Source organism: Thalia democratica, chromosome 4 (assembly GCF_965202585.1).
Source record: "Thalia democratica chromosome 4, ktThaDemo2.hap1.1, whole genome shotgun sequence".
Classification (NCBI taxonomy): domain Eukaryota; kingdom Metazoa; phylum Chordata; class Thaliacea; order Salpida; family Salpidae; genus Thalia; species Thalia democratica.
Window position 1 is genome coordinate 31524762 of NC_139168.1, and position 21407 is coordinate 31546168.

At 26.5% G+C, this 21407-nt stretch overlaps 1 protein-coding gene across 1 annotated transcript; it reads left to right on the forward strand.

Annotated features, from left to right (window-relative positions):
• The first annotated feature begins 265 nt into the window (after positions 1-265).
• LOC145835285 (MAGUK p55 subfamily member 7-like) lies at positions 266-17865 on the forward strand. Its single transcript, XM_082942857.1, has 15 exons — positions 266-1012; positions 4297-4365; positions 4625-4732; positions 4963-5067; positions 5266-5347; positions 5657-5835; positions 9641-9781; positions 10153-10241; positions 11429-11556; positions 13247-13333; positions 13977-14171; positions 14902-14995; positions 15251-15359; positions 15921-16073; positions 16753-17865. The coding sequence occupies exons 1-15, from the start codon at positions 884-886 to the stop codon at positions 16930-16932; spliced, it is 1848 nt and encodes a 615-aa protein (XP_082798983.1). The 5' UTR covers positions 266-883; the 3' UTR covers positions 16933-17865.
• Positions 17866-21407: the final 3542 nt, after the last annotated feature.

Consider the following 21407-nt stretch of genomic DNA (forward strand, 5'->3'; position numbering starts at 1 on the left):
TATATTAAGTTAGTTAACAATTTAAATATATTGTTGTAGTCAAAATTATTTTTAAGTAATACTAAAAAAGATTGTTTTTACTGAATTAGTTGTAATGTTCAAGTCATTAAAACAAGACTAGTTTCAAAGATATTTTGTAAAAAAAAGTTGATTAAATGAAAGACTTTAATAAAAAAATTATTGTTTTGCTTAATAATTGATCTTTATCCAGTTCAAAGTTATTATGATGTTTACTAGGTTTTTTGAAAAGTTTGTTTAAATCAGTAAAAATAGTAAAAGCTAATTACATAACCTGAAACTAAAGGACTTATTTTGTTTACATGGTTTCAAAGTGTTGTAAAAAATCAAGAATTAGATTAATTGGAAATATTTAGATACAAATATTGATTTTAAAAGAAATAAAAGTTAAAGTACTATATTATGTCATGTTTATAACTTATTTATTAATTCTGGTTTACTTTGCCAAAACCAATTTAGTTACTTGAAAGCTGACTATACTTACACTACGTGTTAATTGATTAAACTTTGTCAAAAAACAAAAATGTAAAGATATAAGTTTACTTACTGAAAAAACAAAAATGTAAAGATATAATTTAATTTTACTGCTTTGTACTGTTTAATATTATTTTTAGGAAGTATGCCTACAACAATATGCAATCATTGTTAGGCTATAATTAATAACCTAAATAGTAAAATTTTTTTTTACTTCTCAAGTTTTCAATTTTAAGTTTAGTAAACAAAGTTTAAAGCTTGCTTACATTCTTCTATTTTGCTTAAACATTTGTTGTGCATTATACAAGCTGAGCATAATACTTTGGTTTGTTGGAATTTAGTAAATTGATGGTTTTAATGAGTGTTAAATTTTTACAAAGATGAAATAATAATGTCTGAAAAATTCTTTGAATTGTCTAAATTTATTTCTGACCCAACAAACAGCATCAATCAAAATGAATCAGAAGTCGAAAGCGTTCTAGCTACATTAAAAAAGTTAGCAGAAAAACCAGTGAATGATGTTAGTTTGATGGTTTCAACAAAAGTATTTGTTCTAAAAAAATATGTAATGTAGTATTCAGATTAATGTATTTTGTAATAAACTGATGATGTTAAACAAGCATTTTTTGATTTGAAACAGATTTTGTAGTATTTGTATGACTCAATGATAAATTTTTAAAATATTTTTTATTACAATACAATGTTTCACTCGTTTAAAAAAAGACCCAGATCTTCAGTTGTTTAAAATCTGTAAAAATTTATGTGATAACAAGTAGGAAGACATTAGGCTAAATTTGAAATAAAAGAAGTTAAAAAGAAAAAAGTATAACAAAAAACTCAGTAAAATCTAATTAAAACTTATAGTTTAAAGTTACTAGCATAAGATGATTTTAATGTTGTTAGGCTAAATTTAGGAAAATGCACGTTACTTAATAATTATACAATCTTAAAACTTAAACAAATAAATAAAAACTACACAATAAAAAATAATTATACTAACATTTAGTGGCATTGTGAAATTTGTAGATAACTAACAAAGAAAAATATCTCTTTAGCTAAACCTTAAAGTTAAATTTACTTAAAGTTAAAAATAGATATTTGTTTATCAAAACGCTCTTAAGTTTTGAAATAAAGCTTCTTAAAGTGTATACAAGAGCATATTAACTCGTTCCTTTTATTTAAAGATGTTCCCCGTGAGCGTTCGCTATTTCCATTTTTTCATAGGAGCCTGTCCTGCAGATTCTCTGCGGTTTCCTTATGTGTCCGATGTGGTGTACAATTTCCCATTTGATGTTGTAGTTAGTGTTGTTGCGTTTTAGCTTCCAAATATATTTAGATAGTTCGGTTCCGGTCTCCTTGTAAACTTTTATATCTCTTATGTGGCTATACCACCTTGTTTTGAAAGTTCCTCCTGTGCTTCCTACGTATTGCTTTAATTCTTTTTTTGTCGTGACCGTAGCTTTATATATAACATTCTTAGTTAGGCATTTGTTTTTTAGCGGGCATAAGTTTTTGTTTCTGCAATTACATAGTGACTCTTCTTTGTCGGTATTTTCAGTTTTTTCTACATTAATTAAAGTTTTTTTGTTGTGTCCTTGTATTAGCATTTTTATGTTACTCATGCAACTATACGCTAACTTACAGTTGCTTTTATTTATTAACTTGTTTAGACTGTTGTTCTGATTAAAATGCTTGTTGATTAATTCAAAAAACATTTTTCCTATATTTGTTTTTACTGATTCGCAAAATGGTGGGTTGAAATAAATTATTTTTCTTGTTCTGTTTCTTTTCTTTTTCTGTTTGTTAAAATCTTCCTTATAAGTCAGTTTATGTTTAAAATTTGATTTGTCTAAAGCGTTTTGGTATGTGTATGCATTTTGATCAAAAATATTTTTGTTTTTAGATAATTTAATCAGTCTATTTTCTATCATTGCCGGTAAGTTCTTTTTAATGATTTTAGGATGGTTAGAGTTTCTATTAATGTTATTTTGTTATTATTTCTGTGTTTTCTTTTTTGTACGGTTTAAATAAGTTATTTGAAAGGTCTAATGTTATATCCAAAAAGTTGCATATAGTTGCACCGGTGTCTATCGTTATTTTAAAACCAATATCTCTGAATATTTTTATTGTTTTTTTCTTTTTATTTTCTAAATCTTGGTTGTTTTTTGGTTGGATAATTGCAAGGTCGTCGTCTCTATACAAACCGATCTCTTTAATATCATAAAGATACAATAAATGATAAATATATGATAAAAATATCATAAATAAACAACTGAAGATCTCGTTTTTTTTTAAACGAGTGAAACACTGTATTGTAATAAAATTTTAAAAAATTTATCTTCGAATCATTCTCCTTTTTATGTCGAGAACTTTGATTGCAACCTTTAAAGCAAAAAGTACGCAGTATTTGTATGACACTTAACAAATTTTGGTTATGACAAAATCAATTGTTTAGTAATTGGTTAAGGTTGATATACTATTGTAATCAAAAATTTAACAATCTTAGTTTTAAAATGTTTAAAATATAATTTAATGAAGCATATTTTTTGTTAATTAAAACTAAATCAAAATGAAACCAGCTCAATAGATAATTTAACTCCATTAACGATGTTTCTCTGAGCTATGAGTATCGTATTTCAACAGAGTTAAAAAACACATACATACAAAATATATATCTTCTGTTTTATGAAGTAATTTTATTTCTTCAGAACTACATTGAACTGAGCTTATTGTATCTCAGACAAATGTTGTAAGTTTTTAATAAACATTGTGCTTTTCAAAATTGTTCTTAATAAACTTAGTCATTGCAAAAAAAAAACTAATTTTATAGCTGTGAACAAATTTAGGCTATAAGGGTCAAATTTTTTTTAAAATGTATACATTAGTTCTTATGTTAAAAGTTTAAACTTCAAGTCACTTTTCATAAAAATAAAGGATGATAAATCTTTTTTGTAGAAAGTTTGCAGTGCAAATGTATAAACCACAATTTATTCAAAAATTCACTGAATTACAACTTTTTTTTTGAAATAAAAAGTAAAAAGTTTCACTAAAAAAAGCGTATAAAAATCTTCATTTAAAAAATTTATACTTTTTCTAAAAGTTATGAAAGTTTCAGAATATAGTTGATAAATTTTAAAGAATTATGTAAAAATTAAAAAGTGATTTGTCAAGAAAGAAAATAAATTTTCTAATAAAATAGTATTTTTCTACATTTATTTTACACATTCCGCATTAGACCTGTTGAACTTACTAATTTGGATTCCTTTTATCTAAAAAGTTACTTTGAAATTTGTCAAGCTCTTAACAGTAATCTAGTAGCTGTGATAATACTTTACAAAATAAAGCCATCTTGTAAAAATAAGGTGTACTCCCTATGTCCTTAACATTTTTTAAAGATTTCATCCTTTCAAGGCTATCAGCGTAGATAGAATAAAACACAAAAATCAACTAAATGGCATTAAAAACGTTTAGAGATTATAATAATGTTTTTCGATTAACTAAATTCAAAAGGTTGTTATACAGTTTGATAATATAACTTAATAAAAGGCACATTTGTTTTTTTGAGGTTTAGTTCATAATCCTATATCAAGTTATTTTTGTATAATTAAATGTTTAGTATATTATAAAATTTTAATGTTATCATGGGTTTATTTAAGATAATGTGCTTTAAAAGTTATTTGTTATGTACTTAAATAACTGAATTACATTTTAGTTTTGTTAAGAACAATAATTGCCTACTCAGTACTAAAGGTTTATTTAAAATTTATAACAATAATTGATCCACCCAAACAAAATATTTTTCAGGTCTATGATGTTCTTAAAAAATTGAAATCTTCTCCTATAAAATTTGAAATTCAACCACTTGTTGAAGAAGTTAGTTTTTTAACTACTTATAATTTTTTATATATAATGTAGCCTAAAATTAATGAATAGCTTAAATAAATATGTATATGCCTAGAATTTAAGCAGTTGCATTTTAACTTTCAAAATAAAATATTTTCTAACAAAGTTTTTTAAGTTAAAGAATGAAATAGATAAGAAATTAGTAGAAAAAGAAAAAACGAAGCTAATTTAAAATTATATATTTTAAAAATGCCTTACTCTTTCTAAATTTTTGTTGCAAAATACTCAGTTAAAATCTCAATCCGAAGACAATTCTGATGTTCGAGATTTGCTTGAAGTTATTGAAAGATGTCACTTGAAATCACTGATATCCTGTCATGACATGATCTCAGTCCATGTTAGAAATTATAATGTTTTGATTTATTTTTAAAAGATAAACATTACAAACCTGTTTATTGTTTGAGAAAAATCAGATAGCTTCTTTCAACTGTTGAAAGTGTCACTAAACAAAACTGTATTAGATAAAACGTTTAGCTGTGTTCAAAGTAAACAGTGTGCACTTGATACAACAACAATTTTTTGTTTTCAAAGAAAAGTTAAATAAAATCAATTATACAAACACCATAGGATTACGGGCTGCCAAAGTTCAATGCCGACGACGAGAGCGTTTGCAGTGAGGAGGACCAGGTTTCCATGAAAGTTGTCAGAATGGTCAAAACTGACGAACCTCTGGTTTGTTTGCTGTATATTAAGACTTGAAAAGTGATTATTTTAAAGTTCCCCTGTATGTTTTTACATGTTTAGGTTACAAAAAAAAAACGTGCTGTAAACAGTAGACACAAGTATTATTTTGCAAAAAGTTACAAGCAACAAATGCAGTTTAATAATAGAATTTTTAAGTTCTCATTGATTTTAATGCACATATTTCAGGGAGCAACGATATCATATGATCGTAGCGAGGAAAACATCATAGTTGCAAGAATTTTGCACGGAGGCATGGCTGACAAGGAAGGTTTATAATGATTGATTTCATAACTGCCTTTTGAGTTTTTTGTTTTAAAATTAATTAATCAAAAACTACTCTTTAGCCAAATAGTTTGCAAATAAATTTTCAAACATACTCAAGCAGCAACAAGTTGACTTATAACATTTTAAGATATTAAGTATTTTATTTTTAATTGTGTTTTTCACAAGTGAAAGTATAATTCATGTTGATGACTAAGTGTAGTTTTTTATTTACTATAAAAAACTCAAATAATGACAAGTAAACTGATAAATTAAAAATAATTCGGTAAAAGATTCATTTATTTTAACTTAAAAGGCATAATTCACGCTGATGACGTCATTAACGAGATAAACGGCAAGAGCACGCAGGGAATGACGCCCAGTGACGTCACAAAGATTTTGTCGCGGCACAGGGGAGCCCTGGTGCTCAAGCTGATACCCAGGAGCAACAAGATGAACATTTCCAAAGTTGACGAGGAAGAAGAGCAGGATAAGGTGGTGATTGTTTTAATTGGTTGATGTTAATAGTATAAGATAGTTTTAGTGTTAATAATCATGTTAGATTTATGTTTGAGGTTCCAAGTTGAACAAAAATAGTTCTCAACTTATTTGAAAGTAAGGCGACAAATATACAAGATTAATTATTCAAGATTTTTATTTGCAAAACTGAGATTCACCCTTTAAGGGATCTTCAGTTACAATTTAAATCTGAAAAATAAAAGTTAAACAAAACATGGAAGGTACTATAAAGCAAAACAAAACATGGAATGTACTATAAAGCAAAACAAAACATGGAAGGTACTATAAAGCAAAACAAAACAAGAAAATTAGAAATTGTAAATTATGTTAGTTTAAAATTTATCAAGAATATGAGTAAAATAAAAATAAACACTATGGTTTTAGGCTCTAAAAAAACTGAATGCAAAACTGTTATATTTAAAAAAAAAACATTAGTGGCTCAAAAATTAAGGAATAAAATAAGCTACTTACATACTGTAATAAACAGAGAATCTTTTGAGTCTTTAAATTGAAACTTAATAACACTGAATGTAAAACTTTTAACTTTAAAAAATATTACTAGCTCGAAGACAAAAAACTAAATGAAATTAAAACTATAACACACAAAGGATTTGAGTCTTTAATTTTTAAAAACTACTTATACTGAGTAAGCTGTTAACTGGGAAAAAAAGACTTTTAACTTTGTAAAAAACTTTTAACTCTAAAAAAAATTATAGTGGCATAGAATTAAAAAACAATGTAAATAATTTAGATACTATAATAAAAAGTTTTTAGCCTTAAACATGAAAACTGAATGTACGAGAATTACTGAATAAATTGAAAACTTTAACTTAGGTATTGAACATGAAACTACTAGGTTTAAAAACACAATCAGCTTAAAGTGAATAAATAAACTAAATAACTTACATATTACCATACACAAAGGGATATAATTAAATTTATAACTTGATAGGCTACTGGCTGACCGAAGTTAAATCGAACTAATTGAAAAGTGCATTGAAATTTTTCTGAATAATATTGCTGCTATCATTATGACGTAACTAATATATGGTTTGAACTAAATTAATGCTATTATTTAGTTTTTATAGTTTAAAGCTGGAGTTTTATTAAGTTCAGGGTTTGTGCGCATCAGGCTAAATCAGTTTTTTTGGTAAAGGTTGAAAAACATCAGGCTAAATCTTTTTTTTTTGTTTAAAAATTTGAAAATCTCATTTTTCTTCAGTTAAAATGCTTGAAAATTCTTAATTGAAAAAAATTGAGATATTTTTAAAGATCAAATTGAGATGTAAATTTATTTCTAAATATAAACTTTGTTATTAAAGACAAAATCAGTTGGTGTTTGTAAAACAAATGCTTGAAACGTTTTGAGATTCTAATAGAAATTTAAGTATTTTTTTTATCTTGTTTTGAGTAGATTATATACGTCATAATTATGAAAGTTTATTAAGAATTATACAGTTTAAACATTACAATTGGGGTGCACAACGATTCAAATTCGGACAATTCAAATTCCGACTATTTAAATTCTGATACTCAAAGCAAAACTTAATGATTTATTGTAATATATATTTTTTGAATTTTTTTTTCACAATCATGATTATAATAATCAGACCTATGTGTTTGTTTTTTATTTTTTTCAAATTCAAACTATTTGTCAAGATATAATTTGAAAACTTAGAAAAAAATTAGTATTCTCTTTAAATAAAGATGTGCAAATTAAAAACTCTTTTTACAACCGGGTTTCGGTGCACATCTTTATTTAAATAAGCTCTTTACATCTCAGTTAATTGAGCAATCTTTTTTAGTTAAGACAAATAACTATATAGTTATTATATATATATAGTAATCTCTTTATAAAATTTTTATTATAATTTTTTTTTCATAATCATATTCTTTTATATCAGATCTAGGTATCTACTTTTATCTTTCTCAACTTCAGTTTATATTTAGAGATATAACTTATTTGAACAAAATTTACGAATTTGAGTTGTCCTAATTTAAATAATTATGTAACCTAACAGTTGAATTAAAACACCTTAGCTGTTGGTTTGAATTTGTTTACATCAGCTATGTTTTTTAAATGTTATATTTCCTAAATTAGAAACTCAATACCAAATACACATTAGACTAAAACTCATAGCAGTTTATTAATATTATGTTTTACTGATTGTTTAACAAAATTTATTGAAGTTATTAACAAGACTAACACATTCTGAACACAGCAGCTACTTAATAGAGTGTTTGCGACTAAGAATTTTTAGTCTTGATAAAAAAGAATACTGACAGAATTTTTTATCTTGGTTCAAAAATTTGTAACTAATAAAAGATGCGTACCAAAATGTATACTTTTCAAAACATGCATACCAGAAATGCGCACTCAAAATGCGTATTTAATGAGAAGTTCGTACTAAAACAAATACATAAGAGAAAGGTGTACATCAGGCTAAATTGGTCAAAATTGTGAAATATCAGGAAAAACTTTTAAAAATTTGCGCACGAAACTTATAAGTTATTTAAGTAGGACGAAAAACATTTTGTACTTATAAATAAAATTGAATTTAAGTAAATACAATAACATGCAAACTAACTAGCAAGCGCTTAAGTCAAAAATTAAAGTTTTTTTAAGTGTGGATAATTAGCAAACAGTTTGTCTCTTTTGTTTAAGTTGTTTCTTTTATTGGCTTCCTCTATTACTAGCTTTTCTGGCTGCAAGTGTGGATTTATAGTGAGTATATACTGTGGATTTTTCCCCGATGTGGTGAATGATGTTCCATTTAATATTATACTTAATATTGTTGTTTTTTAAAAACCAGTTGTATTTAGCTAGTTCGGTGCTGTTTCCTTTGTAGGTGTTAAAACTGTGGTTATGGTTGTACCATCTGCTTTTAAAAGTAGTACCAGTTCTCCCAATTTATTCCTTTGTTTCTTGTTTGATATTACAGTGGCTTTATAAATAACATTTTTTATAAGGCATTTGTTGTTCAAGGGACAGGAGTTTTTTAGATCGGCAATTACAAGTTGGGATGATATTGATTTTGTTTTTTAACTATTGGAAATTATATTTAGGGTTAATAATCATATTAGGTTAATTTATAGATAAATAACATTAATGTTATGTTGTTAAAGTTTTGAATAAGGTGTATAAGTTTTTGGGTGAAATGTATAAAGTCACTGTTTGTAATACTTTTATTAAAACAAAGAGTTGTAATTTAGTTAGTTATTTAATGTAAGTTGAATATTTAGTCAAAATGATTTTTTTTTATCAAAAAACAATCCTAGCTAAAATAAGTTTTCTCCTTAAATAGGTACTTAATTTTTTATACCGATATTAATTTATTTTTCAGGATTCATTGTGATCAAATATGTATTTACAGAACAATATTCTGTATAATCATGGTACAAAGTTCAAATGTTTAAGTGATTAACTTCAGGTTTAAATCAGGGTCTCTTTAAAAAAACATGGCCCCTTACAACAATATTTCTCAAAAAACTACTGTAAAAAACGCCTAAGACCTTTTTATTTATTTTTTGCTTTTCATCATCTACTCCAGAATATCTAGTGTGAGTTTTAAATTGTGACCTCATGGCCCCATAAAATTTTGTAATGCCTCCCATGGGGGCCACTTGGCCCACTTTGAATAATTCTGGCTTAAATACTCGTATACAATAGCCATAAACATACATGCAATTGTAAATTGACAAATGTAGAAGTCAAAAGCTAAAGTAAAACAAGAGTGTAATATCAACATCCGATTGTTTTTTAGGCAACAATTTTTTACAGACGCACATCAAAACGAATTTTGCATTCGACCCGCTGAAAGACAACTTGATACCTTGCAAGAAAGTTGGTTTGTCGTTTGAGCGTGGTGACATTCTTTGCGTGCAATCGAAAGACGATATTGCTTGGTGGCAGGCTACTAAAGTTTGTAAACACAAATAATTAAAGTTTTAACCATTTTTATTTATTTAATTTATAATACAAAGTAAATTGATTAAGATATATAAGGTATAGGTGAGTAGAGGTTTGGTTTAAAGTACATAATTAAATCATATGAGTATATATTTGCAGAAAACATTTAAAGTTTTTTTTTCTAGTTTATATGACTTTGCTTAATTTTATATAAATTTTTCAGAAATCCTAGCTGTAAAACTGAAGTTGTTGTAAAAAGTTTTTTACAATTATTGTTGTCTCTACTGGTGCTTACTAACTATTTAAGTTTCATAATAAAAGGTTGTTAAAACCTTTGCTTTCTTTATTACTTAATTTTTAATTGTTCCAAACATTTTTGATAGGTTCAAGGGGATATACTAAACACAAAAGAAGAAGTTAAAACAAAAAGCGTTCGGGCTGGAATAATTCCTAGTTTCAAACTGCAACAAAGGTATTTATACTTTACAGTTTTTTAGTCTTTAAAGTTTATATTTTGTTAGGTTTATATAAAATGTGTTTTGTTTTGCTTATGATTTGGTAAAAACTGAATTCTGAAATTTTGTTTTTAAAATTTTCGTAGCTTTATTTAATTCCTATTAAAGTGGTTTAGATCTAATCTAGCATAAAATATGTAGTAAGCTACCAGAAAAGACTAAGTAAATATAAGCAAAAACATTTGAACAATTTTATGTGAAAATTATTTTTGTGTTTTCTTTTTCCCTGAGGTATTGTTCACTTAAGCTAAACTTTGACTAATTATGTTAAATTACATTCCGTATAAAGTATGAATTTTTGTCTTTTAGTAATTATATAACTTTCAGTCACTTAAAAAATATGTGCAAATGTTTTATAATTTGTTTTTGTGTTTAAAAATTTATTGTCTAAAAAATCAACGTTGTAGTTCTCGTTATCGTAGAACTAAGTTGTGATAATTTTTGTTTCATTATAAAAGTTATGACCAATACATCTATTTATAATAATTTTAATTCGCTTTCAATGATTTTAAATTTGATTTTATACTGTATAATTGCTTACATAAAACATCAATTATTTTTGCTAAGTTTTATGATTATGAAATCACTTATCATATTTGAATTTAATAAATTAAGTTTATGAATTTTCTCAAAGTATTGCAACAAGTATCAGGTAATATATTTTTAAATGTTTATAATTTATAAGTTCTTCATTGCTGTTAATTACTTATTGTACTTTTTAGTTTATCCTTGGAAATTAAATTTTAATAGTAACTTGTTAATTTTTCTTTTGTGTTTTATTTTTAAAGTAGTAAAATGTTCAACATTCAAACTTATTTTTTTCATTCAAGTCATAAAGTCTTAGTAATTTTTGTTTATTTTGCATTTTTAAACCATTAAAAATAAGTTTAAAAATAAAAATAAAGCTTCTGAGATCACTATTCATTTATTGATGTTAAAATATATTTACGCAACAAAAAAATTGTTTGATATTTTTAATCTAAACTAGTTACCAATAATTTAGCGAGTTTAGATTAAAATAATATCATGTATCTTTTTTTTATTCATTAACTATTTAAAACTCACTTAAACTCGATGTAAGTTTTTCAAAAACGTTACAATCACATTACTACAGGAGAGTTTATAATGTTTTACATTTTCACAGGAGAGACCGGATGAAGGAGCAGATGGAACGGAGGAGGGCGGGAAGCGAGGGGAAGTACCAAAGTGGAAACGGAAGCATAAAATCCGCTAGGGGGAGCAGCATGAGTCTCATGAACCACCGAAACACGTGTTAGTTGTTTTGTGATAGTTTTAACAAAAGTATTCTAATCATTTTTTTGAGGAATTTAAAGAAACAATTTAACTTGTAAAAAACATAATCAGTTTAAATTGTTAAGCTAAAAACTTCAGATCGTTTTACCATCGAAACACGTGTCATTTGCTTCAACAAAAATAAATACCAGTGATTTACAATGTACGGTATTCCAGATAAAATAGTTAATTTTTTTAATTACATATAGTTTAATGTTATTAAGTCTGTTTAAGTAATAATTGGATAACTGTTACTGACATTAACTTAGATGCTAATTTTTAATCAATACTCTGTATGAAAGGCATGTTTTAATTAAAATTAACAAAATATCAATCAAAGTCTGCTATCGATTAAATAAAACGCGTCTTCAGCTCAGTAAGACAACAAGAAAATAGCAACTACCGTCATTAATCTGAAGTTTATGATATATTATGCTGTTACTATTTTGTTTTCTTCCATTATAGCCAAAATTTAAACCATAAAAGTACAAACAATTGCGTAATTTCCATGCTCATTTAAATCAGAATTCCGCTGTTACTTATACTTCTTAACTGATAAAAGCTTGAAAAAGGACGTGTTTTTAACATGATTTAATATTTCCAGGTTATGAAAAGTTATACTGAAAAATACAAAGCAATACCTGTTGGTTGATATAATTAATGGAATGTTTCGTTAAAACATATTAAAGATAAATTTACAAAAGTTTTAAGATTTGCGTTTATTGTCCCAGTCTTTAGTTACATCCAATGTAGTTTTAATTTTCAGAGTTTATAAATTTATCTAAGTTTAGTGACGCTTAAAGTAAATAAGTAGGAAATATGTGAAATTAAATTTTTTACAAAATTACTAAACATCAACAAACTTATAAAACAAAAGTTAAGTTGTAATGTTGAAAAGTTTTAAATGAACAACAAACAGACGTGAAGGTTTATTTTAACCATTTTTGGAAAAATTTAAATTACAAAATTTAAATGAATGTTTTTTTCTAAATAATGTCTCGACGCCAAATTTAATATGTTTCTCAGCACAGAGGTTAATTTGATTTTAATTGTTGTTGTCCGAACAACGAAGCAAATGTTAATTGTGAAACAATTACCCGTCTGAAAGTTCAATCAAGTGTTTCAACTTGAACTTGTCAGTCGTTTCTGTTGTTGCTGAATAATAGCCGTGTGTTCGCTACTGCTGTACATGCTAATTTAATTGAGAGTTATCGCTTAACAAGCCATGGCAAACAGCAAACAGTCTGAGTTTTATTGATTTCGTCTCAGCAGACAGTGGCAATTTGCATGTCAAACATGAAACCACCATTAAAAATGTTGTCTTGTTTCCATTTACTAATTAAATGTTAGTGCAGTAGAATATTTTTCGAATTTAAAGTTAATGTTTAGTTAAAAGCAAGACTTTTTTTATTGACAGTTATTATTATGATTAGTTTAAAAAAAAAGTGCTAAAAAACAATATTATAAAAAAAAATCCAAGCAAAATGTTTTTCTTGGAATTTGAGAACTATTTTACGGAAAAATAAATAATTCACACCGTAAACAATAAATTGCCATTTATCTATTATGACATCACTTTATGCGTGCCGTGCTTACATGAATTTTCCCATAAAAATGTTAATTTTGCTTGACGAATTTGTGACCTTTACGATTGTTTTTTTTGTTGCAGGGAACTCAATAAAGGCCAGCTTCAGAAGAAAAAACTCCTCGTCTCAAAGAGGAAAAACATTGAGCAGAAATGGAAGCACTGTTTCAAGTAAATTTTTTAGACAGTTTTCATATAAAAAACATTATGATAACAATTTAATAATTCAATTTTTCAAAAGCTAATTTTCATTAAACAATAATTTTTTAAACTATAACCCGACAAGACAGTGTTTTTATAATACAGTTTTTATCGACTCTAAATACTGAGCAAAACAAGGTATAACCTATAATCGATAGATTTAAAAGTCAATATTATTCTCGTGTGTAGCATATTGCACGTTTAAACGATGATTGATTGCCAAGTTCTCTGCTAAACTTAAAGTGGTGCTTCAGTTTTGAGCTCGTGAAGTTTTTCCGTTTTCAATGGCTTTTTGAAGATGTTTTGATAGCAGTTTTTTACTATCTTATTGTTCGTTTAATTATCTATAAAAGTATTTAAAACAATAACAATAATTTAGTCAAGCAGTCTTAAAGTTGTGCCAAATTTCAGTCTAAATAAAACCGTAAACATAATATAAACTTTAAGAACTAATAGAGTATCAGTATGAAATTCTGAAAAGTTTTCAAAAAGCATATAATAAAATCAACTTACCTCTGGTTGAAAACATTTTTAAAGTGAAAAACTTGTAACGTTTATAAGTAAATTATACAACAATTTATTTTTTTCAAATTTAACCAAACATTCAACCCAGCTCAACCGTTGCTGTCCAGACCAGCCGTGTCGCGCGCGCCACCTTACGAGATTGTCGGTAAAATGGTCCATCCGCCCTCGACAAATGGCGTGTACAGACCAATAGTGCTGGTCGGCCCCACCGGCGTCGGCAGGAACGACCTGAAGGAGAGGCTGATCGATTGCGACCCGGATGTGTACGGAGTTCCCGTTCCACGTCAGTTGTTTTTGTATAATTTGATGATATTGTGTACGTAATATTTTGTGTTAAATGCTTATTTTTACTATACAGGTCAAATAGTTTAAGTACTTGAAGCTCGTTTGCCTTTGACTTTGAATAAAACATTTTTATATGGTATATATGCCTGTTACAGACCAATAAAAATGTAGTATAACTCTTTGTAGCTGTAATAATCAAGTAATATAGTTTTCTTCAAAGTCGTTTAAGCCATTTTTAATTGTTTTGATGTTTTATTTTAACATTTCTTTTTGTATTTTAAAGTGCTTAAGTATTAAACGTTTTTTTTAAAAGAATTGTAAATATTATTTTGAGAATAATTTAGTGCAATATTTGAATCAGGGCTGCCACAAAACCTTGAACCCTGGGAAAACCTAGAATCGGACAAGTTTTGAAAAAATAGAAGGAATTTAAAAAGTTTTACATATAAAACAATGAAATTTTGACAAGATGCAAAAAATCTATGATAAACAATATTTTTTTTATACCTTTTACAGTTTTATTAGTTATAAAACACATTAAAAATAGTATTAAAGTATTTTTATTCCATTAAGACTATTTTTCCTTAACTTTACTAAAATAGACAAAAAACTTGTACCTTCAAAAACCTGGAAGAAGTTCAGAAAACCTTGAAATAAATAAAAAAATCTAAGACAACCTTGTTGAGTATACCATATTGTCTGTAAAAATGAATAAATAAATGTTACAGACACTTCACGTGATAAGTTATCTGACGAAAAAAATGGTTTGGATTACCACTTTGTTAGCCGAAACTTCATGGAAAATGGAATAAAAAATAAATTGTAAGTTTTAAATGATTAAAAACTTCATTATTTTCTAATTTGAAAATTTTATATCGAAACGTTAAGACTGCTTTCTAGGCGTATATACCACAAAAGTTATATGTTAAGACTTCTTCAATGAAAAACTTTCCAACGCAAAATAAACAAACGTTTTCATAATAGTTTTTAATCAAAGTCATTCATGCCTTAAGCTGGCGTGTAAGGTAAAAGTTTTGAAGTGAAAACATTTCATTGTTCAAATGATTAATTTTTCAGCTTCTTGGAATTCGGAGAATACAAATCGAATTTCTACGGAACGAGCATTGAAGCCGTGAAAGAAGTGGCAAGAAACGGAAAAATTTGCATTTTAACTCCTGGACCCCAAGTAATTTTATTTTTGAATTTTGTATTTTAAGAGTTTAGCAACGATGTTTTTTTTTTGAGTGCACGACTATTCAAATTCGGATAATTCAACTCCTTAAAAAAAAAATTGAAAGGGCCATAACTAAAAAAGTAATGTATATTTGTCAAATATAAAAATTATGTATGTAGGTCCTATTAATATCTACAAACAATTTTTTCTTTATGCAAAATATTAGATATTTTACGTGATACGGCTTAAATAAAGTAGAAAACATAGTTATTTTTAGTGTTTTTAACATTTATTAAGAAATATTTAAGATTTTGCACAAAAGGAAAAGAGACTTGTAGATTTCAATGAGATCAACATATATATATATCTTATTGTTTTCAAGTTTTTAAAACTTTTTGAGAAATAGCATTTTAAATATTTTTTAAAGAATTTGAATTGTCCAAATTTGAATTGTCATGTAAATTTTTTTTTGTACTTTATGAAAATGAACAATAAAAACTGTGACAATATTACCCTTTCACAAGCAACATTGCAATGGTTTTTAATCTCATAATGCTTTCGTCCTCGTAACAGGCCATTGAAATTTTGAGAACAAAAGAGCTGCAGCCCTACGTGGTGTTCATAAAACCCCCCACAATGGAACAATACGACAACGAGGAGCTGGGTAGTTTCCCGAGGTTGAAACCCAGGCTGACGCTGGACAGAGAAACGTCGAACGGTTTGACAGTGAGTTTAAAATGTTAAGTTGAATGTGAGTTGGTAATTTTAGGCTAATACTTAAATACTTGTGTGTGAATATGCGTTCAAATAGTTTCGTACTATTTTAGACACTACGTAGAACAAAAATTAAAATTGTATATGATGGATTAAAAGTTTTATGTATTTAACTTATTTGTTTTAGATATTAACTTTTAAGTAGTTAAATGAGAAAAAAAAATTAATAATAAATGCTTCATAATATGGTTTTAAGTGGTGTAAAAGTTTATTTAAACTAAGAAGATAAAATAAATAGTCCAACTGAAATCCTAAACTAACATTATTTGACTGTGGTATGTTAGCTTTATTTTTAACTTTTCTACTATTAAGCTGTAACTAAGTTTTATCAATCGAACTCAGATGTAAGTTGGTATTAAAATGTGGTTTATAATTATTTTTTGTTTAAACTTTAGCTTACAACAAAAGAGTTCTAAAAGAACTACTTAAAGTTTTTCATTGTTATTCATTTTGAAACTGTAGTCACTCAAACTAACAGTGGTGTTTCAGAGTTCTTTTTGTAAACTAACATCCAAAACGTCCAAACAAACCAACGTGTCATTAGTTTCATTGGCAAAAGGGTGTACTTAAAATTTTTGACGCCAACCTTAAACATTAAACAAACCGTTTACTTCAACAACTTGACAAACAGAAGCTGGAGCTGCACGACTTGGTGGTGAGAGCTCGCGAAATAAGCAGCAAGTACTCCCACCTGTTCGACTACTCGGTCACGTGCGACGATCCCGCGGTGGCGTTGCGCGACCTCAAGCGGGTCGTCGACTTCGTTCAGAACAACTCGATGTACGTTCCCGTCGCCTGGATAGAATCGTAACAGCTCTCGTTGGATAGTTTTTTCTTTACTTTTATTTGTAAACATACAATGTATGTTGATATGTTTATTACGCTTTATCTGAGTATAGGGTATTTACTTAGAGTTTTAGGTAGCGTTTTTTTTAGTTTGTTGTTATTTCTTGACAAAGTGTGTTAGTTGATGTTATAACACTAAATACGAAGTAAATCAAATTTGCCTTGTTTTTATCGTTTATTTTTTATTTACATTAATAAGTAGACACCTTTTTGTTAGATAAATTGGTGTTTTCAATATTGCTTTTATTTTTATAAATTTTAGTTTTATTTAATTTTAGTTTTTAATGTGTTTGAACGTGTAAAACAAATTCTTTTTTAATAAAAATCTTAATGGATTGAATTACAAATGTACACAAAAAATAAATTGTATTGAAAGATCATGTTTTTTTTTCTCGTTTTTCGTTTCGGTTGTCAGAGCTTTTTGTAGATAATAACACAGTTTTTGATTTATTTTAAATTTAATTGCAATTTGCATTACATGTGTAGTTGATTATTGATAAACTTATCCATTAGAATATTTACTGTCAATTTTTTATACAGCTGATAAAGTTTTTCTGTAACTCTTTAATTTTAACACTTTTTAGATAACTTTCAATACAAGTAGTTGTAAAATTGTTAGATGATTCAAATGTCGAAATGTAATTACTACTAAAATTGTGTTTTATATTACTACTGTTCATGTAGAGTCAATTGTTTCATATAAACATTGTTCCGTCTCACCGTTACCAGTACACATTCTGAACTATTTTGTCTTCAACAATTATACTTTTTTTTTGTTTATACGATACAAAACGTGCTAAACTAATGTTTTCTATTGGTGCTTTTTATTACGTTGTGTTTTATTTTTACTATGTTTAAATTGAGTTTAAAATTATTTTTGTTTTTATTAGTAGTTCTAAATTATTATAATGAGTTGATAATTTTGTACATTTAATAAATAAAATCATGAAAGAATGCTTTAGAATGATATATCGGAATATATTTTGTTTAAGATTAAGTTGGAAAATTATTTAAAAAATAAAATTTTATTTATATAAAAGTCTAGATTCGATCTTAATAAGTATTAGCTCTTAATTTGCTCTAATAATAAACTTTTTTAGGCTTTTTTGAAATACCTCCAAAGAAGAATTATTTTTTTTTCGCTTAATTTTTAATTTTAATTTTATTTACAGAAAATAATTAAAAACGTTAAGTGTAGTTGTAGCTCCTTTATCAAGACCTAGTTGATAATTAAGTTTTGGTTTAATTTTTTTTATCATAATTGCCTCTTCTGCTAATGAAACACTTTGATTTTTACAAAATTTAATTACATCAAAACAATCAAAAATATTATCGAAGTTTAGACCAAATGTTCGTTGTTCAATATGTGAAAATATTGCACTATTTGTGGGCCTTGTGTGTTCTTTAACTCTGAAAAACAGTTGTCGCTCCGTTTCTTCGATATATTGGGTGTCCAGGTCGCCTGGTAGTTGAAACTTGTATGCAGCTCTTGTGAGGCTTATCCGATATATCAATGAGAAATAGTTTCCAACTTGAGCTGTTCTGAAGGCTAATTTTATATCAATACCAATCAGTGGCGTAGCGTGGTATTTTGGTCAGGGGGTGCGCAAATTTTTTTCTCAAAAAATTTCTTAAATTAAAACTTTTGGGCCGCAATTTTTTCGGGGTCAATTTTCTCGGAAATTTAAGAAATTACTAAAAATCTATCTCCTTCATTTTTGAAGCAGTCTTCTTCAAATTTTAGAAAATGTTCCTTACATTACAAGAAAAAAATGTACTTATGAATTTAGATAATTAAAATTATTAAAAATTTTATATAAAAAAAATAAAAATATAGTCTTTTTTTTTCAAAAATAAAAAAATTACTACAAATTTTTCAATTCACAAGTAATGTTTACTAGTTATTGTATAAAGATTAAACTGTTAAAGTTTGAAGAAGATTGCTTGAAAAAAGTATTAGTAGATAGATTTAAAACAAACTAGCCTTTTTTCGCTGTTTTAGTTTTCCCTTCCCATAGGGAACCTATTATGCGGCCCGACTTTGACTTTTCATATCTAAAAAAAAAAAATCGAATTTATAAAACAACAAAAAGTATCTTAAAGCTTTAAAAAAATCTATAAAATAATATCAACTTCTAAAAAACATGGCCTACCCCCATATGGCCTTAAACTACAAATAAATAGTCAACTAAGTACAACAATTAATACATCAAAACATTTTTCTCTGTGCAAATTCTAAATAATGTTCAATATCTATTTTATATCAGCAAAAAAGAATTGTATTAAACTTAAAATAACTCATACTTTTAGTTTGTTGCAGCTTTCAATATACTATCTCTATCTTTTATAAAAAAATGTTAAAATTTCAGTATTAAAATTAAAAGTTTTGAATCTAAAGAGCTAGTTTTTTTTTGTTTTAACTTTTACATTTTTGGCTATAATACAATATAAAACTGTAAAAATATATTATAACAAATGAAGAAAATCTGAAATATAAACAAAAATAAAAATTTTATACCACTTGAACTGCAGTTTTGAGTAATAGCAATATCTGGTGTTGGTCTGCTATTTTTCAATTCAAGTTTTTGAGCTTCAGATAATTTTCCTATCTGACATATTTTTAGACTTGCAACGTTCCATACAATACTAGTTTGCATATTTTTTTTAATAATAATCTAAAAATTAATAAAAACATATTTTTACTTTTTAATTAGTTTTATAAAACAAATTTTCAAAAAACAACCAACTTTGAAGCTATCAGGATTGCCTTGCCACTCTTTGAGTCAAAATAACTATCCTGAGTTAGTTTAAAAATATCATGTGTCATCATAGGCATTTTAAATTTTTTTAAAGATATTTTTTATTGTTTTTAAACTAATAGAAACTAGGCTGTTGTTAAAAAAAGCTTTTAAAACCACTTAATCTACCCTGAGTTAACAAAAAAAACAAATATATCCTTAGTCAGCCTGAGCTTAAAAATACTTAATTTTATAAAAAATTAAAAAAGTTATCCTGGTTTTAACTGAGTCATACTAAAGTTTTCAAAAACTTCATAGAATCTTGAGTTATCCTGAGTGTGTGGAAAGATTTTACTAAATGTTTTTGATACAAAACAAAAAGTTTATAAAAATAAATTTTTGAAGGTCAACCTTTTCAATGCTTTTAAAAATTCACAAGAAATATAGCTTTTCACTTATCTCTAGATCAGTTTTTCTATGATCTTTAGGGAATAGCATTTTTTAAATACTACAAACAGTGGGTAGAAAGAATTTTTTTTTAAATACCATTTAAAGTTGATTTAAAATTAAATAAATTTAAATTTAAAATTAATCAAATAAGTCTTTAAGACTAAGTATTGATTGTAAAAAATCTGTTTTACAAGTTACTATAATATTATTCATGATGTGACTTAATATATTTTAAAATAAGTTGCTACAAAAATTGATTAATTTTTTAACTTAATGGCTGATAGAATAGCAAAGTTTGATTTGTTTGTTATCTTAATAAAAAAAGAAACTACTTTTAATAAAAAATTTAAGTTTAGGGTAATTTAAAGAATACTTTTTGTACAGTGAGATTAAAACTGCATTCACAGTATGAACTGTTTATTTATTATTTGTTTTATTATTTTTTTTTGTTATATATCTTTTAAATTATGTTGTTAATATTTTTTGTTTTTATTATCAATTTATTTTTATTTTATTAGCAGTTATTAATTGCTATTTTTGCTACTATTTGTTTATTCTTGAATCATTATCACTATAAAACAAGTTTAGCTTTATGGTTTGCTAACAAAATGTTAGCATTTGTCCTTGTAGAAAATTCTCTCATAAGGTTATACTACTGCGGTGCACTAACTGGTTGCGTACTGTTTGAGTGTAAATTCTTAGAAGTTAATGAAGTTATAAAATTTTTCCTTATGGAGTTTTGCATCAACATTGGTGCACATTTGAAATTACGCACCGAATCAGTATACTGGGTAATTTCCCTAACTTGTCACTAATTAGTATTGAAATTTCGTTTTACTTTTCAAATACTAGAAAAACTTAGTTGAAAAACGGCAAATTAATCAGAAAAAATGAACAATAAAGAATAAAGATATTACATTTTTTTTACTTCTTTTTTTTTTTGGGTGGCACGCATGCGCCAGCGTCCCTCCCCACGCTACGCCCCTGATACCAATTGTTTCCGACGATTTCGTTATATTTCTGCTAATTTTTTCTGAAACTTTTTTTTATGAAAGGAGCTGTTAAATACTGTTGCTTAGGAAGGTTTGGTTTATCTTCTTTTTTTGTAGGTTTTTAATTTCATTAATTATAAATCTAATTAGATAACCGCTTCTTAAAAGATGATCATTTGTTCTATTTATTTCTTGGTTCTGTAGTTTTTCTGGTACTAATCTTTCGTTTCTGATGAGCAAATGTCTGATCAAGTTTTTCT